At 41.7% G+C, this 19,913-nt stretch overlaps 1 protein-coding gene across 1 annotated transcript; it reads left to right on the plus strand.

The window, feature by feature from the left end:
• Positions 1 to 11,310: 11,310 nt before the first annotated feature.
• On the plus strand, positions 11,311 to 14,626 carry LOC112699848 (uncharacterized). The gene is made up of 2 exons (XM_025751741.1): positions 11,311 to 11,806; positions 14,544 to 14,626. The coding sequence occupies exons 1-2, from the start codon at positions 11,311 to 11,313 to the stop codon at positions 14,624 to 14,626; spliced, it is 579 nt and encodes a 192-aa protein (XP_025607526.1).
• The last annotated feature ends 5,287 nt before the right edge of the window (positions 14,627 to 19,913 follow it).

Here is a 19,913-nt window from a genome sequence, read left to right on the forward strand (position 1 = left end):
TCAGTATACCCCTATTTATATACTTCTGGTGGTAGGTGTGACTGCGGTATTTCGAATTCAAAAGAAGAGCGATTGTTAGATTTCTATCCGTAATTTAAAATTCTAAGCCTATCTCCTAATTGGTTTTTTAAATTTTCAAATTGAATTTTCTAGGAAAGGGCGGTTGTTACATTACCACCCCCAGAAGAAAAAGAATTTGTTCCTAAATTCCACGTTCTGAATTGGTTAGTTAGAGTTATTAGGTAGCCTAGGTGTTTTGTTGATAAATCTCTACCACTAGGAAGAAAAAATTCTCATGATCGTTACCTGTAAACAAGTCCAGAAACTTCTGTCTTATGTCCGCCTCCATTTTCCATGTGTATTTCCTTGAGCTGCCGCTATCCCATGTCACTTTTATCAGTCGTATTGTCTTATTCCTTGGTTGTTTCATGCTTTTGTCTACGATTTTCTCGGCTGGTAAATCCAAAGTTAAGTCATCCTTGAGCGCTACATCCTCTTGTTGTAACACATGACTTGGATTGTGCTGGTATTTTCGGAGTTAAGACACGTGAAACACGTCATGTAGCTGGTGTGGTATTTTATAACCCACAAACTAAGCGGCAAGTGCACCGAGTCGTACCAAGTAATACCTTACATGAGTAAGGGTCGATCCCATGAGGATTGATGGATCAAGCAACAATGATTGATTGATTGGCTTAGTTAGGCAAGAAGAAAAGGGTTTTGAGATATTCAAAAGGTTTAAGTTCGAACTCAGAATATCAAAAGGAAAAATAAATAAGTTGGGAATAAAATATTGAGAAAACAGTTAAGGCTTTAGAGTTATCTATTTTTCCGGATTGATTTTTCTTACTAACTATTTCATGGCAAACTATATGTGACTAGACCCTAATTCCTTAGACCTTCCTAGTCTCCTCTAAAATTCATTAACTGCCAATTCCTTGGTCAATTAATTCTAATTAGAAGGTGATGATCAAATTCCAGTTTATATGCCACAAGAATTCTAATTATCCAAAAATAAGGGGATTATATGTCACGTATCCCGTTAAATACAAATAATTAGAAATTCAGGATAATATGGTTTCAAGCTGTTGTTCAAGTAAAGAGCTTTTCCAAGTTTTACAAGAACTCAAATAGAAAGAGGATCATACTTCTGTTCCACCCAAATTTATAAAATAAAGAACAAAAACAATTATTGAAATATAAATCAAAACATGAATTAAATTAGAAAGATCAAATGAATCAATCCACACAAATAGACAGAGCTCCTAACCTTAACAATGGAGGATTAGTTGCTCATGGAATGTGGAATGTAAATTTGTATAGAATTCCCTAATGGAATCCCCCTAATAGAACCTAAATAGAAAGAAGTCTCTCCTTTTTATAACTAATCCTAATTAATTTAAAATCTAATATCTAAAATTCAGATAATATCTTTTCCTATTTTAAAATCAAATTTGAATTTAAATCAAAATTAATTTAAATAATCAAGTCTTCAATGGATGGATGGGGACCACTTGTTTCGTCCATTCTGCAGCTTCTAATCTTGTGTTTTCTGGGCTGAAAACTGGGTCAAAACAGTCCAAAAGTTGCTCCCAGCATTTTTCTGTGTTTTCTGCATGTGGTGCATGTCACGCGTTCGCGTCAGTCATGCGTACGCGTCGCTGGTCTTCTTCGCAAGTCACGCGGACGCGTCAGTCACGCGAACGCGTCAGTCACGCGAACGCGTCACTGAGCAAATCTTCAAATCATGCGTACGCGTCGGTCACGCGCATGCGTCGCCATGGAAAGCTCCAAATCACACGTACGCGTCAGTCACGCATACGCGTCGCTCCTCGCGGCCATCTCTTTTGATTCTTTTGCTGCAGAAACTCTATCAAATCCTGCCGAATGCTACCTAAAATAAACAAAATTGCAAAAGACTCAAAGTAGCATCCATATTGGCTAAAAGATAATTAATTCTTTATTAAACTCAACAAATTAGATGCAAATTCACTAGGAAAAGATAGAAAAGATGCTCACGCATCAGTAGCCTTGATAGATTTGGAGGTAGGGCGATTTGGTATGCTGACTATCTTATCCGTCAAAGGATTTGGAATGGACCCAGGTACCATAGGCTTAATTTCCTCACCTTAAGAGCCATCCTTACCCTGGTGGTAGGGGTGACTTTTAGGAACACGTGATCACCCTCCTGAAACTCGAGGGACTTCTTTCGTTTATTTGCATAGCTCTTTTGTTAACTTTGGACGGTATGTATTCTTTCCCTTATCTTCTTGATATCCTCCATGATCTGTCTTACTAATTCCAATCATGAGTATCCTCTTTCTTCTAGTCCATACCAACATAAAAGAGATTGGCATTTTGGCCCATAAAGGGCCTCAAATGGTGTCATTCCGATGCTAGCATGATAATTGTTGTTATAAGCAAACTCGATCAGTGGTAGGTGACCTTTTTGCTTCCCCAGTCTGTCTAAGACACAAGCTCTTAATATATCTTCTAACGTTTGGATGGTCCTTTCTGTTTGTCCGTCCATTTAGAGGTGGTATGACATGCTTAAGCACAGTCTTGTCCCGAACGCCTTCTGCAATGCGTTCCAAAATCTAGATGTGAACCTTGGATCTCTGTCTGAGACTATGGTGGATGGCACCCCATGCAACCTTACAATCTTTTTGATATATAGCATGTCTAGTTTCTCCAATGAGTTGGTTGCCTTGGCTGGAAGAAAATGGGCAGTCTTTATCAGCCAGACTACAATAACCCATATGGCATCACGTCCAGCTTGAGTACGAGGCAGTTCCATGACAAAGTCCATCAATATGCCCTCCCACTTTCACTCTGGAATGCCAAGGGGTTGCAATACTCCTGAGGGTTTCTCGTGCTTAATTTTTACCATCTGACAAACTAGACATTTATTTACTACTGTAGCCAAATCCTTTTCATCCCTAGCCACCAGAACATCTTTTTCAAATCATGGTACATCTTTGTCATGCCAGGATGGATGGTAAAATCTTTTTTATGGCCTTCTACTGCAATCTTTTCCTGAAGGTCGTCTTCCTTTGGGACACAGATTCGACCTTGGTATCTCCACACATCGTCTTCTCCTTTAGCTAAGCCTTTCAACTTCCCTTCCTTGACAAGGCGTAGGGTTTTTTGAAATTTTGGGTCGGGGTCCTGTGCTTTGGCTATTTTCTCTTTGAATTGACTTGTCACTGTCAGGTGGCTCAAGTGTATGAATTTTGGGGCGAAGGTGACTTGTAATTTGATGTCTCTAAAGTTATTTACTAACTCTGCCTCCTTTATCATCAGACATGATTCCTTGAGCACTTTCTGACTCAGGGCGTCGGCCACCATGTTAGCTTTTCCCGGGTGATAGTTTATGACAAAGTCATAGTCTTTAAGAAACTCCATCTATCTTCTTTGCCGTATGTTGAGTTTCTTCTGGTCAAACAAGTACTTTAAACTTTTGTAGTTGGAGAACACCTGGAACCCAACTCTATGCAAGTGGTGCCTCCATGTCTTCAGTGCAAATACTATCATGGCTAGCTCAAGGTGGTGGATTGATAGTTGACTTCATGGGTTTTTAGTTGCCTTGACGCATATGCCACTAACTTCTTATCTTGCATTAAAATACAGCCCAGTCCCTATCCCGAGGCATCGCAATAAACCTTAAAAACTACATCAAGGTTAGGTAAGACCAGCACTGGGGCAGATGTCAAGCATTCTTTTAACTCTTGAAAGCTACTTTCACAATCTGGTGTTTGCCAAACGTGGTATCCTTCTTAATTAGGCGAGTCACCCATAGGGCTAGTTGGGAATCCTTTTATGAACCTTCTGTAGTAGTCTGTCAATCCTAAAAAACTTCTTATTTTAGTCACTGATGTCGGCCTCTCCCAATTTAACACAGACTCTATCTTGCTTGGGTCTATTGATATCCCATTGCCAGAAACTATATGTCCAAAAAATTGAACATCCTTCATCCAAATTTCACACTTGGGTACTGTTCCGAGGGTTACCTGAAACTGTAGGTCGATCTCGGACGAGATCTGCGGTGGTGGGTGGCGCTGTTGTGTCTGACTTGTTGGACTTGGTGGCCGGAGCTATCTAACTTGTTGGACTTGGTGGCCGGAGCTATCTAACTTGTTGGATCTGGTGGCCGGAGCTGTCGTGTCCGACTTGTTGGATCTGGCGGTGCTGCTGATCCTTCGTCACCGGAGGGTGGTGGTACCTGCAAGAGACTCTGATGCTTAAGTTAGCACGGGCTTTAGGCAGGTTTTTAGTAGAATCAGAGTATGAGTTATACGTGGGTGCTCCAGTGTATTTATAGTAGTGTGGAGTGACCTTTCTGGAGATAAGATAGTTATCTTATCTTATCTTTGAGTGAAGTCATCTTATCTTTTTAGGGGAACCGCCTTATCTTTCTAGGCTCTTACCGCCTTTAAATTGGGCTGTGTTCCTTTGTTTGTGTCTGCTTTGGGCTTCTATGACGATTTGGCCAAGCTATTTGTGAAGAGGTCGGTAATGGGCTAACCTTCCAAGAGGTCGGTCATGGGCCAACCTTCTAAGAGGTTAGCCAACCCGGTCCTTTATAGCTCGAACCGATGTATGAACAGTGCCCCTGCTTGAGCTTCAACCTTTCCATGAGGTTGTGCTTTCTGAGCTTCGATATAAGAACTGTAATTAATCGAACCGGTTAATTAAGTGGTTATGTTGCCCAAATTTGATTCCAAAAAGTTAGAATGAGAATTCGAGGTTTTGAACATCATTTTTGGATTCAGTGGGTCTTTTCGAGTCAGAAAATGTGTTTTCTGTGAAAAATCGTGAAAAACCACAAACTAGCAGTTGAACCGATTGAACCGGTTCAAGTTTGCCCGGTGTTGTGCGAGAAAAAGTGGAAACAGTCGAAAACCTTAGAAAAACAGTAGAAATGGAAAACCGGGCGTTAATTTTAAAGGTCTATCCCGAAGTTGGGCCAAACGGGCTAAAAACGCTAACGGGTTGAACCGGGCCCAAGTCCAACATATATAAAGGTTCATTTAATGAACCCTAGCCTCATAAACACACACATACTTCAGATTTGAAAGAGGGAGAGAAGAAGAGGTTGAACCCTAATCACCTCAATCTTCTCAAGCTCATATCTTGAGTTCTAGAGCTCTGATTTGTGTACAATTAGCGATTACGCATTCCTTGTGAAGAGCTCTACAAAACCCATACAAGAAACTCTAGAGGTAAGCTCGAAATCTCCCCAGTTCTTCTCTCCAAAATTTTGGGTACCTAGGGTTTATGCCTAAGTGAGTTTTTGTGATTCTTGATGAATAGGTTCACTATAATCCTTGCTTAGCTTTGGGTTTTGACATTCAAATCTGTTAGAAGATGTAAGAGGCTTTGAACTCTTGTGAACATTTGATTTATGTTGAGCCCTAGGTTGATTTGTGGAGATTTATGTGTATATAGCTTGATTCTTATGAGTTTGGACCTTATTGGTGCTTGTTGGAGCTATCTTGGTGATTGAATTTTGGTGGAAAGCTCATTTGGTCTATATTGGGAATCAGACATGGTATGGTTTCGGTTTCTTCTATGTAATATATAATATTCATGGACACTTAGACTAGTGACCCATAAGATAGGATTGCATTTGAACGGTTGATGAATTGTTGGGTGTTATTGTATGATGATATTTTATAAAATGATGAATTTTTGGGTTGATAATGATGATTGGTAGTAAAATGATGATAATGAATGATTTATGAAGTTGAACAGTGTATTATGTTGATAAATGTGATTTTGATGTTGAATGATTGATAATATAGTTGGAAACTTGTTAATGAAGCTTGACGTATGAGATATGTTGATATGAATGTTGTGGATGATGAAAAGTGAAGGAGAAAGGGGGGGTAATTTTGGTGTGATATGACATAGAGGTTTGATTTTGATGAGAATTGGAGTTTGGAATGGTATGGATTGGTTTGGGTGTGTTTTGGAAAGCAATTGTGAAAGCTGTGATTTTGGGTAAAAGTTAAATTTTGATGAATCTTGCTTGATCATAACTTATGCCTCGGTTTTCAAAATTGGTTGAAAGTGGTTTGAAATAAAAGATCTTTGAAAACCCTTTAAATCGATATAAAATTTGTAAAATTTGGAATTTTGTAGAGGAAGTTATGATCAATCAAAGATTTGTGTTGAAAATTGAAAATTTGCAAAGTTATAGAACTTTGAGTTTTCTGGTATGTGCGTACGCACAGCCTCATGCGCACGCACACTCTGTGAAAATTGAGGCTTGTGCACACGCACAGACCTATGCGTCTGCACACGCAGAGGCAGGCATCCTACTTGCAGCACTGGCACCGTCTGTGCGTGCGCACACCAACGGAAAAATCGCAACCTGTGCGTACGCACATATCTGTGCGCACGCACACGTTGGGAAGGCCAGTCCGTTGGGGGCGCTCGCACAGGTTGTGTGAGTGAACAGACCCTTTTATGTTTTGACATCTGTGCGTACGTACACCCCTGTGCGTACGCACACTTGTAAAATTTCCTGGCGTGCGCACGCACACCCCTGTGCGGACGCACACGTCCTGTTTCTCAAATTTTGCTTTGTTTTCAACAATTTCACCTTCCCGACGAGGTTGTGAGCTTCCATAACACCTTTTTAAGACTTTTGGGCATATTTTTGGGTGTTCAAATATGGGAAATGGTTTAAGGGTATATATGTTATTGTTTGGGAACAATTAGCAAACATAGTGTTAGGTTTCTATTGTTCTGGGGAAGGTTTGATGATGTGTGCTGATTGGTTGATAAATAAGATGCGAGATCAAGGAACTGAAAAGTAAAGGAACAGTGGTTGAGAAGAGTCGAGGACTCTGGATAAAGTGATGGATCTATTCTTGTACTAAAAATATTTTTGAAAACCACTGTACTACTGCTTTATACCGAGGTTTTAAGACGCTATACGCTCGGCAGGGACGGTGGTTAATCCCGCCTGTCGAGGTAGCGGCGGCGGCATAAGGACGGCGGTTAATCCCACTTGCGCTAAGATGTGAGGTCGGAGGCAAGAGATCCTGCTCACATCCCTTCGGATTATCAGAGCGTACAGGCGCAAAACCCTGGATAGTGATCCGAGCACTATATCTCGGGGGTTCCCACATCATGATTCCGAAGGGCAACATCTCCATGGAGATGTGTCGGGTTGGCAGTTGAACCAACAATGTGATATCACAGTCAGTAGGACATGCATTCATCATATGCATTTTCTATTTGTTTGTATGCTTTGCCAACTTGATATTGGATTCCCTATCTGTATAACATGTCTAATTGCTAATTGTATTAATTGCTATATATGCTTCTACTTGTGATTTACTTGTATTGTATATACTTGTGCTTTGATGGAGATGAGGAGGTTCGAGAGGCGGTGGCAATGGAATCGCCTGGCGGATCGGTTGGTGACAGCTGTGGGACAGCGGTGTTTGATTGGAGTAGAACTTCTCTTAGATAGATGACACTGTTATGGTACTACGGCTTAAGTTGTATTAAAGAATTACATATTATGCTGTTTTGGTTTAGTATGCTTTAAGTTAAATTCTTATGATGGATATGGAGTCTAGGATTGCCTTTGGCATCCCGGGGTCTTATATCCTACATCACTGGGCACTGTTACCTTACTGAGAACATCCGATTCTCATACCATATCTTTGTTGTGTTTTCAGATGTAGGTCATAACCCACTTCGGTGAGTTGTCTGATTGGTGACATTAGCGAAGGATCTGGACTATCTTTTGGAGTCTTTTGCTTCATTATATATATATATATATATATATATATATATATATATATATATATATATATATATATATATATATATATATCTCACTTTTGTATTTTACTTTGGCCTAGAGGCTTGTATTGAGAGAACAAACCTTGTATAAGCTGTTTTTAGTGTCTAGTTTCATATACGGTCTATATCTTGCTAGCCGGCTTAAACTCCGCAAGTCGTGACTAGTTTCCTATGATATTATACTATTATACTTTGATGTTGGGTTACTCGATACTTGTTTCTTGTGCTTTAATTTAGAATCATCGCTAGTACATTTTGCGCTTTTCAAATCCTATTTTTGAGCTATATTCTTCATCGGACTTCTAGATAACATTAATTCCTTCTATATAATATATGTATAAGCTTAGAACTGTCGTAACCTTTGATTAACCTTTGCTTTACGACGTGAGGTAAGGCTTAGGCTAATTAGGGTGTTACATTTAGTGGTATCAGAGCAGTTCGTCCTTGTGAGCCTGAGGGATGGACCGATTGTGCTTTATTGCATACTCTATGTGTCTTTTCTTTGATGCTATTAGGTTATCTGCTTGATATGTGTATAGCATGCTTGTTTGTGAGTGCCTGTTTAGGATAAATTGAAGCACTGGGCCTTTGATATTGAGATTGATCACCTTGATATCGATTGTTTAGTGTAGACAGAAATCCTACATGGCTACTCATGGACGAAGTCGAGCACATTCACGTGAGAGTAGGAATGAGCAACTGGCAGACAACCATGCCGAATTTATGGTGGCAATGGCGAATCTGGCCAACACTATGGAGGCAAATGCTGCTGCGACTCTGCAAGCTGTGCAGAGGCTAGGTCAACCGGGCGGGACCGGCAACAGAAATGAGAACGGCAATGGAAATGTGAACGGCAAAGGGAATTCTCATGCTAATGCTAAAGGGAATAGAGATAATATGGGAGGCATTCCGATGACTTTGGCAACCTTCCTCAAGGTTCATCCGCCAACATTTCGAGGATTAACTAATCCTACTGAAGTGGACCACTGGTTCCAGGCCATGGAGCGTGCTTTACAGGCATAGCATGTACCATACAATCAGTATGTGGAGTTTGCCGCTTATCAGCTTGCGTGAGAGGCCCAACCCTGGTGGCAAGCAGAGTGTCGCTTGCTACAGCTACAGAACGCTGAGGTACCGTGGGATCTATTTCGAACGGCCTTTTACAAGAAGTACTTCCTTGAGTCTGCAAGGGAAGCGAAGGAGATGGAGCTAATGCAGCTGAAGCAAGGTTCCATGTCTGTGGTTGAGTACACCAACAAGTTCGAAGAGCTTTGTAGGTTTTCTCGGGTGTGTTAGGGTGACCTGGAGACCTTCAAGAGCTGGAGGTGTATTAAGTATCAGAGGGGTTTGAAGGATAGCATTATGACTGTTGTGGCTCCTATGGAGATCCGTGTCTTCTCCGACTTGGTGAACAAAGTAAGGCTGGTGGAAGAATACGCTAAGATAGTGGCTGCGTCCAAGGACACTCATGGAGGAACCTCTAGCAAGGGACGTGGCAAGTATTACCATCCGAGGGGACAAAGCTTTAAGAGAGGAGGATATGTGCATTAAAGTCAAGGGAGTTTCAGAAGGAACAATCAGAATCAGTTTCAGTATGTTAAGGGAAGAGAGAATCAGAGTAAGAATTTCCTGGATTTGACTTGTGTGCGTTGTGGGCGTTTTCACCCTTTTGACTCATGCAAGATTGGTTTAGGTGGTTGCTTCAGCTGTGGCTTGCCTGGTCACATTGCGAGGGACTCCACTCGTAGGAAGAACCCGAATGTGGGTCAGAGTTCTGGAAGGGGGAAGTAAAGTTTCTAGGTCACGTGGTGAGCAAGGGAGGTATAGCGGTGGATCATTCTAAGGTAGAAGCAGTGATAGAATGGGAAAAATCGACCACTGTGACGGAAGTTAGGAGTTTCTTGGGGTTAGTCGGATATTATCAGAGATTTATCGAAGGCTTTTCCCGGATTGCACTACCAATGACCAAGTTGACAAGAAAAGAAACGCCTTTTGCTTGGACGTCAGAGTGTGAAGAGAGTTTTCAAACCTTGAAGCAAAAGTTAACTTCAGCACCTGTTTTGATCTTGTCGAAACCACATGAATCGTTTGAAGTATACTGTGACGCTTCGTTGAAGGGTTTGGGTTGTGTGTTGATGCAACACCGGAACGTGGTGGCTTACGCATCGCGTCAGCTGAGACCGCATGAGGTGAATTATCCAACTCATGACTTGGAATTAGCGCCGATTATGTTTGCATTGAAGATTTGGAGACACCACTTGTACGGGGTGAGATTTAGTGTCTTTTCTGATCATAAGAGTCTCAAGTACATCTTTGATCAGAAGGAGCTAAATATGCGTCAGAGGAGGTGGATGTAGTTGTTAAAGGATTATGTTTTTTTATCTAAGTTACCATCCTGGAAAGGCGAATGTGGTAGCAGACGCTTTGAGTCGGAAGTCCTTGACAATAGCTTGGATGAGAATCAAGGAAGAGGAGCTAGTAGATAAGTTTGCAGATCTTAAACTGTATATGGGTAAGGTTGTCGGAAGGGCTTGTTTGAACCAGTTGCAGATTTCAAGTACGTTTAAGATGGAGATTCAAAGGGCTCAACAAGATGAGCAAAACCTTCAGTAATTGTTTCAACCAGTTAGTGAGAAGGGACAATTCACCAAAGATGATGAGGGGTTGTGGAGATACAAAGGGAGGATTTGTATACCGGATGTTGGGAGTTTAAGACAGGACTTGTTGTCAGAAGCTCACAACAATGGGTTTTTGATTCATCCCGAAAGCACGAAGATGTATTATGACTTATAGAAGATGTTTTGGTGGTCGGGGATGAAGGGTGATGTAGCTATAGTGGTATCCAAGTGTTTGACTTGCCAAAAAGTGAAGATCGAACATCAAAAACCGTCAGGAATGCTACAGCCACTTGAAATTCGTCAGTGGAAGTGGGAAGGAATTGTAATGGATTTTGTGACCGATTTACCAAAGACTAGGTCGGGATTTGATGCGATTTGCGTGATCGGGGATCGCCTAACCAAATCTGCTCATTTTCTACCTATTCGAGTAAACTGTTCTATGGAAGAGTTAGCAAGGTTATATATAAAGGAGATAGTAAGGTTGCATGGTGTGCCATCGAGCATAGTATCAGACCGTGATCCCCGATTCACTTCAAGGTTTTGGGGAGCTTTCCAAAGAGCTTTCGGTACGAAGCTATGTCTTAGTATGACGTACCATCCACAAACAGACGAACTTTCGAAAAGGACTATTCAGACGATGGAAGATATACTGAGAGCGTGTGTTTTGTATCAACCTGAAATTTGGGACCGTTACATGCCATTAGTGGAGTTTGCGTATAACAATAGCTTTAATGCGAGCATTGGGATGGCTCCGTATGAGGCTTTGTATGGATGGAAGTGCCAGTCTCCACTTTGTTGGTATTAATCGAGCGAAGCAAGTGTATTGGGTCCAAAGGTGGTAGCAGAGACTACGGAGAAGATTAAGAAGATGCGAGAAAGGATTTTGACTGCTCAGAGTCGACAAAAAAGTTATGCAGTCCAGAGAAGAAAACCGTTAGAGTTTGAAGTGGGAGAGCATGTGTTCCTACGAGTTACACCCACAACCGGGATTGGAAAAGCAATCAAGACCAAGAAGTTGAATCCGAGGTATATAGGACCATTTGAGATCCTAAAGCGATTCAGGCCGGTGGCGTATCAAGTTGCGTTGCCACCTCACCTATCTAACCTACATGACGTGTTCCACGTGTCACAACTTCGTAAGTACACGACAAACGTGGCTCATGTGTTGGAGCCTGAGACGGTCGAGTTGCAGGAAAACTTGACCTTCCAAGTGACACCAGTTAGAATTGACGACACAAGTATAAAGAAGATGCGAGGGAAAGAAGTTCAATTCGTTAAAGTTGCTTGGAAGCGAGCAGCAGTTAAAGAGCATACTTGGGAGTTGGAAGCTGAGATGCGAAAGGATTATCCCAAACTTTTCCTAGGTAATTCAAATTTTGAGGGCAAAATTTATTATTTGGTGGAGGGAATGTAAGAACCACAATTAATCGAACCGGTTAATTAAGTGGTTATGTTGCCCAAATTTGATTCCGAAAAGTTAGAATGAGAATTCAAGGTTTTGAACATCATTTTTGGATTTAGTAGGTCTTTTCGAGTCAGAAAATGTGTTTTATGCGAAAAATTGTGAAAAACTGCGAACCGACAATTGAACCGATTGAACCGGTTCAAGTCTACCCGGTACTATGCGAGAAAAAGTGGAAACAGTCGAATACCTTAGAAAAATAGTAGAAATGGAAAATCGGGGGTTAATTTTAAAGGTCTAGCCCGAAGTTGGACCAAACGGGCTAAAAATGCTAACAGGTTGAACCGGGTCCAAGTTGGGCCCAAGTCCAACATATAAAGGTTTATTTAATGAATCCTAGCCTCATAAACACACACACACACACTTCAGATTTGAAAGAGGGAGAGAAGAAGAGGTTGAACCCTAATCACCTCAATCTTCTCAAGCTCATGTCTTGAGTTCTAGAGCTCTGATTTATGTGCCGTCAGCGGCTATGCATTCCTTGTGAAAAGATCCACAAAACCCATATAAGAAACTCTAAAGGCAAGCTCGAAATCTTCCCAGTTCTTCTCTCCAAAATTTCAGGTACCTAGGGTTTATGGCTAAGTGAGTTTTTCTGATTCTTGATGAATAGGTTCACTATAATCCTTGCTTAGCTTTGGGTTTTGACATCCAAATCTGTTGGGAGAGGTAAGAGGCTTTGAACTCTTGTGAACTTTTGATTTATGTTGAGCCCTAGGTTGATTTGTGGAGATTTATGTGTATATAGCTTGATTTTTGTGAGTTTGGAGCTTATTGGTGCTTGTTAGAGCTACCTTAGTGGTTGAATTATGGTGGAAAGCTCATTTGGTTTATATTGGAAATCGGCCAAGGTATGGTTTCGATTTCCTCTATGTAGTATATAATATTCATGGACACTTAGGCTAGTGACCCATAAGATAGGATTGGATTTGAACAGTTGATGAATTGTTGGGTGTTATTGTATGATGATATTTTATAAAATGATGAATTTTTGGGTTGATAATGATGATTGGTAGTAAAATGATGATAATGAATGATTTATGAAGTTGAGCAGTGGATTATGTTGATAAATGTGATTTTGATGTTGAATGATTGATAATATAGTTGGAAACTTGTTAATGAAGCTTGACGTATGAGATATGTTGATATGGATGTTGTGGATGAGTAAAAGTGAAGGAGAAAGAGGGGGTAATTTTGGTGTGATATGACATAGAGGGTTGATTTTGATGAGAATTGGAGTTTGGAATGGTATGGATTGGTTTGGGTGTGTTTTGCAAAGCAATTGTGAAAGTTGTGATTTTGGGTAAAACTGGAATTTTGATGAACCTTGCTTGATCATAACTTATGCCTCGATTTTCAAAATTGGTTGAAAATGGTTTGAAATCAAAGATCCTTGAAAACCCTTTAAATCGATATAAAGTTTGTAAAATTTGGAATTTTTTAGAGAAAGTTATGATCAATCAAAGATTTGTGTTGAAAATTGGAAATTTGCAAAGTTATAGAATTCTGGGTTTTCTGGTATGTGCGTACGCACAGCCTCGTGCGCACACACACACAGATTTGTGCGTCTGCACACGCAGAGGCAGGCATCCTGCTTGCAGTGCTGGCACCGTCTGTGCACGCCCATACCAACAGAAAAATCGCAACCTGTCATACGCACAAATCTGTGCGCACGCACACGTTGAGGATGCCAGTCTGTTGGGGGCACTCGCACAGGTTGTGCGAGTGAACAGACCCTTTTATGTTTTGACATCTGTGCGTATGCACACCCCTGTGCGTACGCAGACTTTTAAAATTTCCTGGGCGTGCACACGCACACGCCATGTTTCTCAAATTTTGCTTTGTTTTCAACTATTTTACCTTCCCGACGAGGTTGGGAGCTTCCATAACACCTTTTTAAGACTTTTGGGAATATTTTTTGGTGTTCAAATATGAGAAATGGTTTAAGGGTATAGATGTTATTATGTGGGACACAGTTAGCAAACGGAGTGCTAGGGGTTTCTATTATTCTGGGGAAGGTTTGATGATGTGTGCTGATTGGTTGATAAATGAGATGCGAGATCAAGGAACTGAAAAATAAAGAAACAGTGGTTGAGAAGAGTCGAGGACTCTGGATGAAGTGATGGATCCATTCTTGTACTAAAAATGTTTTTGAAAACAACTGTACTACTGCTTTATACTGAGGTTATGAGAGCGCTATGCGCCCGGCAGGGACAGTGGTTAATCCCGCATGTCGAGGTAGCGACGACAGCGTAAGGACTACGATTAATTCCGCTTGTGCTTAGATGTGAGGTCGGAGGCAAGAGATCCCGCTCACATCCCTTCGGATCATCAGAATGTACAGGCGCAAAACCCTGGATAGTGATCCGAGCACTATATCTCGAGGGTTCCCACATCATGATTTTGAAGGACAACATCTCCATGGAGATGTGTCGGGTTGGCAGTTGAACCGACAATGTGATATCACAGCCAGTAGGGCAGGCATTCATCATATGCATTTTCTATTTGTTTGTATGCTTTGCCAACTTGATATTGGATTCCCTATCTGTATAACATGTCTAATTGCTAATTGTATTAATTGCTATATATGCTTCTACTTGTGTTTTACTTGTATTGTATATACTTGTGCTTTGATGGAGATGAGGAGGTTCGGGAGGCGGTGGCGATGGGATTGCCTGGCGGATCGGTTGGTGACGACTGTGGGACAGCGGTGTTTGATTAGAGTAGAACTTCCCTTAGATAGATGACCCTGTTATGGTACTACAGCTTAAGTTGTATTAAGGAATTACATATTATGCTATTTTGGTTTAGTATGCTTTAAGGTGAATTCTTGTGATGGATATGGAGTCTAGGATTGTCTTTGGCATCCCGGAATCTTATATCCTACATCACTGGGCACTGTTACCATACTGAGAACATCCGGTTCTCATACCTTATCTTTGTTGTGTTTTCAGATGCAGGTCGCAACCCATCTCCGTGAGTTGTCTGATTGGTGACAGGAGCGGAGGATCTGGACTATCTTTTGGAGTCTTTTGCTTTATTATATATATTTGTCTCTCACTTTTGTATTTTACTTTGTCCTAGAGGCTTGTATTGAGAGAACAAAACTTGTATAAGCTATTTTTACTGTCTAGTTTCATATATGGTCTGTATCTTGCTAGCCGGCTTAAACTCCGCAAGTCGTGGCTAGTTTCCTATGATATTATACTATTATACTTTGATGTTGGGTTACTCGATACCTGTTTCTTGTGCTTTAAGTTAGAATCATCGCTAGTACATTTTGCGCTTTTCAAATCCTGTTTTTGAGCTATATTCTTCATCGAGCTTCTAGATAATATTAATTCCTTCTATATAATATATGTATAAGCTTGGAACTATTGTATCCTTTGATCAACCTTTTCTTTACGACGCGAAGTAAGGCTTAGGCTAATTAGGGTGTTACATTCGACCTCTTTGGGGAAGTCGTGTTCAAGCATCTTCTTGCTGTTTGAGCTTTATAGTTAATTTCCAACAACTTTTTAGGTGGTGTTCTCATATTGAACCCTTTCTTTTTAGTTTGTTTGGACGTCTTTTTAGCTCCGTCTTTGAGGCCGTGCTTTTTGCTTTTTAAGACTTCATAACTTTCAGCGAAGCACTTCTGGTTGCCCTTTTTGACCTTTTCTTGGCCTTTGTGAGATGTTTATAGAGTGTTGGTACTTTGCTGTCCGACCTCTTTTTGATTGCTTCTTGTTTTGTCCACTTTCTGCTTGGTCGAGGCGGTCCTTGGGGCTAATTTGTCTGATAACTTTTTAGTGTTCTTGTAGAACCTTTTTAGTTAGTCTGAACAATTTTGATAGCCTTGTCGTGGAGTCGTGGCTTTTTGGGCGAACCTGTGTCCCTTTTAGCACATGCTCTTTGTTGGTCCGACTTCTCTTGTCGGTACTTCTTAAGTTATTTTTAGTAGTCCATTTTTAGTCAGACCTCATCAGGCCGCTTTTTATGGATTACTTTTTATAATTTCTTGCATTAATCTGTTTTTATCGCTTTCATCTTGCTGTTTTCTTTGTAATCGGGCGATGACTTTAGTTTTCATCTTGCCGACCTTGTTGTGATCAGGCGATGAATTTGGTATTCATCTTGCTGACCTTGTCATAATCGGGCGATGAATTCGGTTTTCATCTTGCCGACTTTATCGTGATCAGGCGATGAATTTGGTATTCATCTTGCTGACCTTGTTGTAATCGGGCGATGAATTCTTGCGCTCAGATTAATGCGTCTTAGTAGGAAACTTTTTAGGGAATCTGCAAACTTTTAAACAATAAAAATGAAGATATGAATAAAAGTGTGTACATGTTAGTGCTTACCCTTCTAGTCGGGCAATCTTTTAGATCTCGGCCTAGCGCCCTTCTTAGATTGCAGGCATGCCATGACCTTGGTAGCTCTCGCCCCTCGAGGTCGGACACTTTGTGGTGACCTTTCCCCAGTACTTGTGAACAACTTGGTATGGTCCTTTCCAGTTGGCTGCTAACTTCCCTTCTCCTGACCGACCTTAGGTCCATTCGACAATTTAGTGCTTCTTCTCTAATCTGAGCTCTTTCTCAGACTTCTAGAAGTAGGTCGAGCTCTTTCCTTTGAGTTTGGGAGTTGGTATCTTCGTTGTAGAGGATCACTCTAGGGGATCCCTCTTCTACCTCTACAGGAATCATTGCCTCCATTCCGTAAGCAAGTCGAAATGGTGATTCTCTGGTGGTTGAGTGTGGTGTTGTCCGATATGCCCATAGGACTTGTGGGAGCTCTTCTGGTAGGGCTATAGGGAAGTTGGCATGCTTCTGGCATGGTGGGCATGTCTTGACGAACTCTGTTGCTTCCTTTTGTAAGGTTGGCCAGTAAAAACCAGCTCGGAGTACCCTTTTTGGCAAGAGCTTCTTGCCCTGAGGTGGTTGTCGCACATGCCTCCATGGACTTCCTCTAGAACGTCCTTCGTATCAGAGGTCGGAACGCAGTTTAACAGAGGTGTAGAGATTCCTCTCATATATAGGACGTCGTGCACTATGGTGTAGTATTGTGCTTCTCGTACTAGCCTTTTGGCCTCCTTTCTATCTGTGGGGAGTGTCTCTGACTTGAGGTAGTTGATTATGGGTGTCATCCATCCTTGACCCTGACCTGATATGGTTAGGACCTTTTCTTCCTCCGAGATTGATAGATTTTGCAGTGTTTCTTTGATGAGGCTTCTATTATTGCCCCCTGGTTTGGTGTTGGCTAATTTTGAAAGTGAATCAGCTCGGGCATTCTGTTCCCGAGGTATATATCGGACCTCATATCCCCCGAATTGTCCGAGCTGTTGGTGCTGGCTAGTTTTGAAAGTGCATCAGCTCGGGCATTCTGTTCCCAAGGTATATGACGGACCTCATATCCCCCGAATTGTCCGAGCTGTTGGTGCTGGCTAGTTTTGAAAGTGCATCAGCTCGGGCATTCTGTTCCCGAGATATATGTCGGACCTCATATCTCCTAAATTGTTCTGAGGGTTACCTGAAACTGTAGGTCGATCTCGGATGAGATCTGCGGTGGTAGGCGGCACTGTTGTGTTTGACTTGTTGGACTTGGTGGTCGGAACTGTCCGACTTGTTGGATCTGGTGGGCGAAGCTGTCGTGTCCGACTTGTTGGATCTGGCGGTGCTGCTGATCCTTCGTCACCGGAGGGTGGTGGTACCTGCAAGAGACTCTGATGCTTAAGTTAGCACGGGCTTTAGGCAGGTTTTTAGTAGAATCAGAGTATAAGTTATACGTGGGTGCTCCAGTGTATATATAGTAGTGTGGAGTGACCTTTCTGGAGATAAGATGATATCTAGCCCTACTAAAGGGAGGCACACGAGGTTAGCAAGGGACGACTTATCTGAAATGAGAATACAAGTCCTCAGACAGATTTGCTGAGTTTTGACACTCTTACTGGCTGGGGTGGTCACTAATAAGATGTATGGTAATTTGGTCATGAGTAAGCTAATCTCATTAGTAGCAGAGAGAGATATGAATGAACGAGAAGCACCAGTATCACATAGAATAGCAAAAGAGGCCCCATTAATTGTGCACTTGCCCTCAATTTGATCTTCTGACTCATGGGCTTCTTTGCTGCTGAGGGCAAAGACTTGCCCTTGATGCTGTGGTAAATCGGCAGGGGGTGAGGGAACTGCTGAGCATTCTCTAGCAATATTCCCCAGCAAATCCCCTACCCCTATGTTGCTTCTCACACGAAGCACTCTCCTTGAGCTCGATGGTCTTCGATGGGGCATCAGTGGGAAGTTTCTGGCGATTCATGCTCTGTTGAGTTTGCATTCCTATAGTTTTTCTAAGAAAGGCCTTCTTCTGTGGTGGCTGCTGAGAAGATCCTTGGTTCAACTGCCTTTTCTTAAAAGCTTCACTTCTTTCCGACGCTAGTTTCTTGGTGCACTCTTCGATCACTTGGCACTTGCTAACGAGGGAAGAGAACTCTTAGATTCTCAGTGGGATTATTGCGGTTAGGATTTTTGCCCTGAGCTCTCCTTGATACTTCATATACTTCCTCTTTCCATCCGCATTAGCCTTATACATGGCGGAGAATTTGCAAAGTCTCTCGAATTTCTCCGTATACTCTTTAATACTCATCCTATCTTTCCTCAACCAAAGAAACTCCATCTCCTTAGACTCCCAAAAAGAAAGAGAAATGTACTTCTTGTAGAAAGCTTCTTTGAAGGTGGCCCAGCTGATATCTGTCCTAGCATCTTCCAACAACCATCTTGCTCCATCCCACCAGAACTCGGTATCAGTTTTGAGCATGAAGGTAGCATAGCTCACTTTTTGCGCCTCAGTGCATAGAAAAATTCTGAATAATTTTTCCATTTCTGTCAGTCATTCTTCTACCATATTCGGGTCAAAGGCTCCGTTGAACACAGGCGGGCTAATCTTCTTGAAGTCAGCGAAAGTTGTATGGGCTTGCCCCATATCCAATCTGGGAGTACTGGAATCGTTATCCAGTATGGATAGGTATTGAACCATCAGAGTGGTGTCTTGGGCCTGCTCTTTCATTGCCTTTGTCATATCTTTCATGTGCTTTGCTAGGTTTAAGGAGCTCGAGCTTGAGCCACATGGGCATCCTCGGCTTGCCATAGGTTCCCTATTCACGGATAACCGTAGGGAGAAGTTTTATTAGTCATACCTCCTATGATAGGGTACCTAGAATTGACTTTGCTCTGATACCAATAAGTTAAATCCTATCCTTGAAGGCCTTTGGATAGAGTGTCACTCTTTTGGGAAGCAAATCATCTCAATCGTCATGCAAGAAGAGGAATACGCATGAAGGTAAAATAAATAAGCGATTAAAAGACTGAATTGAACACACATAAGTAAGTTCAAAAAAACAAGGTTCCCATGAGTACGGTCCATGAATCGGGGTACCAGCAATCCTCTTTCAACACTTTTATGGCGGGTGAAGATCTGGTTCTGCTATGTGGGGTGAACTAATATCTGACGTGGTGTTGAAATGGGAGAATAAGGCATGTACTCCACTTTTGAACTTCCACAAAAGGTCAATTTTTCCTCTGGGTATTCTCCATTGGGTCCTCCTCCTGGCTAAGGTTATTGGAATTCTCTTCCTCTATCTCAGAATCTGACTCAAGGTAGACCACCTCAGCTAACCGTTTCTTGGGTGCTAAAATGTTCGTATCTAGGAAGGTTATGACAGGCAGTTGGGAGTCTTCTCCTACGGAATCTCGGCCTAAGTAGATAGTTTGGAGCACGATAGTAGCGGTCATAACTGCCCACACATACTTTGAGGGATCATACTCAGAATTCACCATCGAAGGTGCTGCCTCATCTCTATCCAATGTGCCATGCTCATCTGGAGATAGTATGGAAAAGAGAAGGGGTGAGAACTTAAAAGATCTCAGTAGGAGTGCTATGTGACACCTCTATATCTATCCCCAATCCACTTACAGGATTTTAAAAATATGGAATGATATGCATATATAAAAGAAAATAATAACATAATCAACATAAAT

Source organism: Arachis hypogaea, chromosome 1, assembly GCF_003086295.3.
Source record: "Arachis hypogaea cultivar Tifrunner chromosome 1, arahy.Tifrunner.gnm2.J5K5, whole genome shotgun sequence".
Taxonomy (NCBI): Eukaryota; Viridiplantae; Streptophyta; class Magnoliopsida; order Fabales; family Fabaceae; genus Arachis; species Arachis hypogaea.